A 6,383-nucleotide genomic window follows, 5' to 3' on the forward strand; every position below is an offset into this window, starting at 1 on the left:
AACGAATCCACAGTGTATGGGGACCCGCCGCGGGGTGAACGTCTCCAAGTCTGGTCTTAAGACAAGGAAATGCTTTTAAGGTAAATGGGTCACACACACACATCCCTCCTGCTGGAGTCTACTCGCTCATCCTCTCTCACTTAGGACTTCCTGTAGGGGCGTTAATGGTTTGTCTAACCGCATAATGACCCAGAGCAGTCTCACGATGAGGAGGGGGAGCTCCACTCACCCTTCCCTCCATCGATCCCTCCCCTATCCCTCCCACACCCCAAACAACATAACAGACTATGTTTTGCATCTACACTCTATCTCTACTGACTCACGATCATCAAAAATTATTATCCACACACTGGATTAAGTCTATGCAAAACACACATACATATTCATTTACTCCTTCCTCTTATCCTTCTATTTTCTTACGACTTCCCAGAAATCCCCTTTGTGGCTAGAGCGACGCGGTACACCTGCTCACCCGCCACTCAACACCGCATCCGACACGCGCCAAACTTCCGGGAAATTCCCCTCCCAATCCCTCCGCGACTACGACGACGCGCTGGGACGACGACGACGCGCTACACCCGGCATCCAACAACATAACTTACTCTCTTTCCTGACCACATACCCAAACACAGGACGCTCACACGCGTCCGAAACACGCCAAAACTTCCAGGAAAATCCCCAAAAATCCTTGAGGACTACGATGACGCGAGCCACCTGCCAGGTGACACTCACCTGAGTGCCACCTGGCAGGTGGCGCGCGTCGCTGTAGTCCTCAACCACACTACTAGTGCCAACTGTTGCATGTAATATTGACACACACTATACTAAATATGTCATGATCCCATTTCAATATTTACGATTGCATTGATAAATTTAATTTTCATAAATTTTGATTTATTTTCATTTGGAGATAATTATTTTGCATGACATTGCATTGGAACTGAGCTGTGTTGTTTCCATATAGTTCATTTCGTGAGTATAGTTTATTTTTTTTTTATGTTTTATTGTTTTTCATTTCGTTATTTTTAACTGTCCTTATTTTTCAGTGATGGGAACATCAGATCATTTGGAAATGCATCGGACGACGGAATGGGGAATGGTGGGGAGGATGAGGGGACGGGAGAGTGGGGGAAGGTGAGGAGGATGAGGGGATGGGAGAGTGGGGGAAGGTGAGGAGGATGAGGGGACGGGAGAGAGGGGGAATGGTGTGGAGGACGAGAGGACGGGGAAGTGGGGAATGGTTGGGAGACGAGGGAATTGGGGAGAGTGGAATGGTGGGGAGGATGGGGGGAACAGGGGAGGGTTACTTTTGTTCAGCAACGCTCATGCATTGCTGAGCCACAGTAACGTGTGGTTGGGTACAGCTTGTAAGTTAAATAAAAGTATATTCGTATTTTAGGTTAATTCAGTTACGTTATTTAAGTTTTGCCTCCTTTAAATAAATCTGTTCATTATTCAGTTTTGTGAATATATCTGTGGACATATATTGTGGTCTAGGACAATATAATAGGGGTCCAGGACAATACAGTTGGGTTCGGGACAATGCAGTACGGTCCAACACAATGCAGTAGGGTCTGGAGGAATGCAGTAGGGTCCAGGACAATGCAGTAGGGTCCGGAGGAATGCAGTAGGGTACTGGACAATGCACTAGTGTCCGGGATAATCCACTGGGGGTCCGGGACAATACAGTAGGGTCCGGGAAAATGCTGTAAGATCTGTGACAATACAGTAGGGTCCGGAACAATGCAGTAGGGTACGGGACAATACAGTAGAATCCGGGAAATTCAGTAGGGGTTAAGACCTGTAATGGTGCATTGTGACGTCACTCACCTTATGTAACACCATATATGAAATACTTTTACCTCATGTATTCATTAGGTGAGATTAGGTGAGGCCGGTTTGTTTATAGAGTTGATGGGCTCATACTTCTATCAGGTCTTAGACCCTACACGAGATTTGTGGTACAATTCACGATCGGTGCCCCAAGCTGATGTTTCATTTACAATGACAAGATTGTACCATTAGTCACATTGCTGCTGTTTTTCGGCTCACTGGCGATCTATGTATTTGGACTTTGCCGAGTCATTGATGATTACTATTAATTTGTGCAATCTGTGTGACGATGGGCCGTGGGCGGGGTTTGTTGACTAGTCGAGGGTGATGGGCAGGGATAGTTAGGAAGGGTGGGCAGGGATAGTTAGGAAGGGTGGGCAGGGATAGTTAGGAATGGTGTGCAGGGATAGTTAGGAAGGGTGGGCAGGGATAGTTAGGAATGGTGTGCAGGGATAGTTAGGAAGGGTGGGCAGGGATAGTTAGGAAGGGTGGACAGGGATAGTTAGGAAGGGTGTGCAGGGATAGTTAGGAAGGGTGTACAGGGATAGTTAGGAAGGGTGGGCAGGGATAGTTAGGAAGGGTGGGCAGGGATAGTTAGGAAGGGTGTGCAGGGATAGTTAGGAAGGGTGTACAGGGATAGTTAGGACAGGTGTGCAGGGATAGTTAGGACGCGTGTGCAGGGATAGTTAGGACAGGTGTGCAGGGATAGTTAAGACGGGTGTGTAGGGACAGTTAGGAAGGGTGTGCAGGGATAGTTAGGACGGGTGTGCAGAAATAGTTAGGAAGGGTGGGCAGGGATAGTTAGGACGGGTGTGCAGGGATAGTTGGGAAGGGTTAGAAGGGAAGGGATCTCTCGGGAGAAAGGCCAAGCCATTACGACTATAAAACACTTGGAAGGGGTCAGGATAAGTATTTGGTATGGGACGGGAAGGAGGGGGGAAGGAATGGTGCCCAACCACTTGGGAGGTCGGGAATTGAACGCCTACATGCATGAAGCGAGACCATCGCTCTACCGTCCAGTCCTAGAGGGTGGACGAAGTAACGTCAGGTGGTTGGTGTTAATGGTTGGTGTTTCCTTGGGACACCACGTCATCTACGAACAGTCCTCTTCCATCTTAACAAAATAAGAATAGATAATGTAATCACAAATATTTGTTCCTTCACAATTCATTGTGTCTTACAATTTATAAAAAACATAGATGGATGACCGGCGGTACCTGGGTCCTGCTTCATCCTTCCCCCCCTCACCACTTTCTCCCAGTCTTCCCTCTCACACTCCCTTCCCTTCTCCTCTCCCCTTTCTCTCTCTCTCTCTCTCTCTCTCTCTCTCTCTCTCTCTCTCTCTCTCTCTCTCTCTCTCTCTCTCTCTCTCTCTCTCTCTCTCTCTCTTTCCCCTTCTCTCTCACTTATTTCGCTCACTTTTTTATTTAAATTAAAACTAGACTAGAGATCATATGAAGTGCTGTAAATTTCAAATGAAACTGCAATCTGTTATCGTACATCAACCTATCTGAAGCCTGTCCCTAGAAACGCATTTCTCTCCCCTACCACTCTCTCTCTCTCTCTCTCTCTCTCTCTCTCTCTCTCTCTCTCTCTCTCTCTCTCTCTTATAAAATGTAATACTGTAACCCAAACAAATTCACGTTCAGCTTTTCGAGTAAGTCATGAAGGTGCGCAGGGAAATGGCGGGAGAAATTATGTAAAAATCAGAAAACACATCCACGATTTCAGTTCAGAGTTCATGAAACATGAAGAAGGTTGCTCTAGATTTTGATATTTTTGTAATGAGTGGCATTTAGACCGACCGACTAATGGCCGACCCTGAATGGCCTATGACACTCCCATACCCCCATGTTTCATAGAGGAATGTTGAGTGAGACTAGCCCCAAGACTCTGGTCTCCTATTTTGGCCAAACAGACAGACAGAGAACTTGATATTCTTATATCTAGAACAGGGTCTTTTCCTAATTATACTTAATATTACCAGAGGTATTTGCACACATTTGTAAAAAACACAAGAACTTAAAAAAATTACAAAACAAGAGCAACACAAGATAAGAACATAGGAACAAAGGGCACCTCAGAAGATTTATTGGTCCATACGAAACAGTTCAATTTAAGTCCAGTATAGAGAATCATGAATTAGTATCTTCTATTAGGGTTCTTCTCATATAATCTTATCTATATATGGTAATGTTGCTATATATATTCGTGCCCATCGGAGAGAATCTCAGGAAAGGGTCTTAATGTGTATTTGTCTCTTACAGGAACTGACTTAATGGCAGGCAGATAGACAAGGACTTTCTCCGCCTTCCTCCCACCCAGAACTGTCTTCCCCCTCAACCCCATGCCCCATTAGTCCTCTCACACACCCCTACCTCCAACACCCCCCCTATCCACTTCAACCCCATCCCCTATTACCCCTCCCTCAGACACCCGTCATCATGCCTGCACCATCGCAGGAGTCTCCCAGGCTCATTGTTCACACGGCAATCTGCGGGCCCTCTGTCACCCTCCTAGATGAAGAGGCACCAGCAACAGAAACATCAGCACCACCAACAGTAACATCAACAACAGTAACATCAGCAACAGAAACATCAGCACCAGCAACAGTAACATCAACAACAGTAACATCAGCAACAGAAACATCAGTACCAGCAACAGAAACATCCGCGTCAGTAACAGCAACATCAGTAACAGTACCATCGGCAACAATACCATCAACAACAGTAACATCGGAAACAGTAACATCAGAAACAGTAACCGTACCATCAGCAACAGTAACAGTAACATCAGCAATAGTAACAGTTACATCATCAACAGTAACAGTAACAGTAACATCAGCAATAGTAACGGTTACATCAACAACAGTAACATCAGCAATAGTAACAGTTACATCATCAACAGTAACAATAACATCAGCAGCCGTAACATCAGTAACGGTAACATCATCAACAGTAACAATAACATCAGCAGCCGTAACATCAGTAACGGTAACATCAGCAACAGGAACACCAGCAATAGTAACAGTAACATCAACAACAATACCATCAGCAACAGTAACATCAACAACAGTAACTTCAACAACAGTAACATTATCTTCAGCATCAGTAACATCAGAAACAGTAACATTATAAATAGTAACATTAGTAACAGTAACATTAGTAACAGTAACATTAGTAACAGTAACATCAGCAACAGCAACATCAACAGCAGCAACAACAGTAATAGTAACACCAACAGTAAAATCAGCACCAGTAACAGTAGAATCAGCAACAGTAACAGTAGAATCAGCAACAGTAACAGTAAAATCAGCACCAGTAACAGTAGAATCAGCAACAGTAACAGTAAAATCAGCAACAATAACAGTAACACCAACAGTGAAATCCGCACCAGTAACAGCAACACCAGTAACAACAGTAACAGTAATATCAGCAATATTAACATCAGCAACAGTAATAGTAACATCAGAAATAGTAACATCAGAAATAGTAACATCAACTACAATAACAGTAACATCAGTATCAGTAAAATCAGTAACAATAACATCAGCAATAGTAACATCAGCAACAATAACAGTAGCATTAACCTCAGTAACAGTAACAGCAGCACCAGTAACATCAGAATCAGTAACAGTAACATCAGAAACAGTAACAGGAACATCACCAACAGTAACATCAGCAATAGTAACATCAGCAACTGTTACATCAGTTACAGTAGCAGTACTATCAGGAACAGTAACATCAACAACAGTAACCTACCATCAGCATCAGTAATATCAGCAACAGTAACAGTAACACCAGCAACAGTAACACCAGCAACAGTAACAGTAACATCAGCAACATTAACAATAACATCAGCAACAGTAACATCAGTAGCAACAGTAACACCAGCAACTGTAACAAGAACATCAGTAGCAACAGTAACATTAGCAACAGTAACATCAGCAACAGTAATATCAGTAACAGTACCATCACCAACAGTAACATCAGCAGCAGCAGTAACATCCATGACAGTAACAGTAAGAGTAACATTAGAATAACGATTTTAAATAACATACTAGATCAACTGAGTAACCTCTTATAATGGCCCAAACTACTGTGCACAAGGATAAAGACTGGGAGGGAAATGAAATACTTACACAGTGTAATGCAACCCATCCTCCGAATTGACAGCACGATTTAATATTAAGTGTAATAAGTACATTTTCTTACTGTCATATACATTTCTTTTTCAGGTTTATTAGACAATACAGATTTTATACAAAATTTTAAAATATCCTGTGTTTCTTTACAATTTATTGATATATTTTAGTTTTGTTTTATTAGTTTTATAAAACTGTAATATCAATATAGCTATAGGTTAAGTACTAATTGTTATTAAGAAGCAATAAAATTTTAAATTAATATCTTCAAAAACTAAGACGGTTAGGTGAGTGTGTGGTTTTCTATTCAGTTTTTCAGGTAAACTCAAATATTCAGAATATATTTGACAGTACGATTTAATACTAAGTGAAAATAAGTGCAATTCCTAACTGCCATGAATAGTAC

At 42.7% G+C, this 6,383-nt stretch overlaps 1 protein-coding gene across 1 annotated transcript; it reads right to left on the minus strand.

Annotated features, from left to right (window-relative positions):
• Window positions 1-4,315: 4,315 nt before the first annotated feature.
• LOC138371744 (uncharacterized) lies at window positions 4,316-5,844 on the minus strand. The gene is made up of 3 exons (XM_069336765.1): window positions 5,731-5,844; window positions 5,227-5,590; window positions 4,316-4,932 (listed from the first exon to the last, which is right to left on the minus strand). The coding sequence occupies exons 1-3, from the start codon at window positions 5,842-5,844 to the stop codon at window positions 4,316-4,318; spliced, it is 1,095 nt and encodes a 364-aa protein (XP_069192866.1).
• Window positions 5,845-6,383: the final 539 nt, after the last annotated feature.

Source organism: Procambarus clarkii, chromosome 36, assembly GCF_040958095.1.
Source record: "Procambarus clarkii isolate CNS0578487 chromosome 36, FALCON_Pclarkii_2.0, whole genome shotgun sequence".
NCBI classification, from domain to species: Eukaryota; Metazoa; Arthropoda; class Malacostraca; order Decapoda; family Cambaridae; genus Procambarus; species Procambarus clarkii.

Excerpts from the sequence above, each read along its gene's own strand:
- LOC138371744 (XM_069336765.1), bottom strand. The coding sequence starts at position 5,844 with ATGGATGTTACTGCTGCTGCTGATGTTACTGTTGGTGATGGTACTGTT. Across the intron at positions 5,591-5,730 it reads CTACTGATGTTCTTGTTACA|GTTACTGTTGTTGATGTTAC; the intron begins GTTGCTGGTGTT and ends TGCTGATGGTAG. Across the intron at positions 4,933-5,226 it reads TACTGGTGTTGCTGTTACTG|ATAATGTTACTGTTGTTGAA; the intron begins GTGCGGATTTCA and ends CTGATGCTGAAG.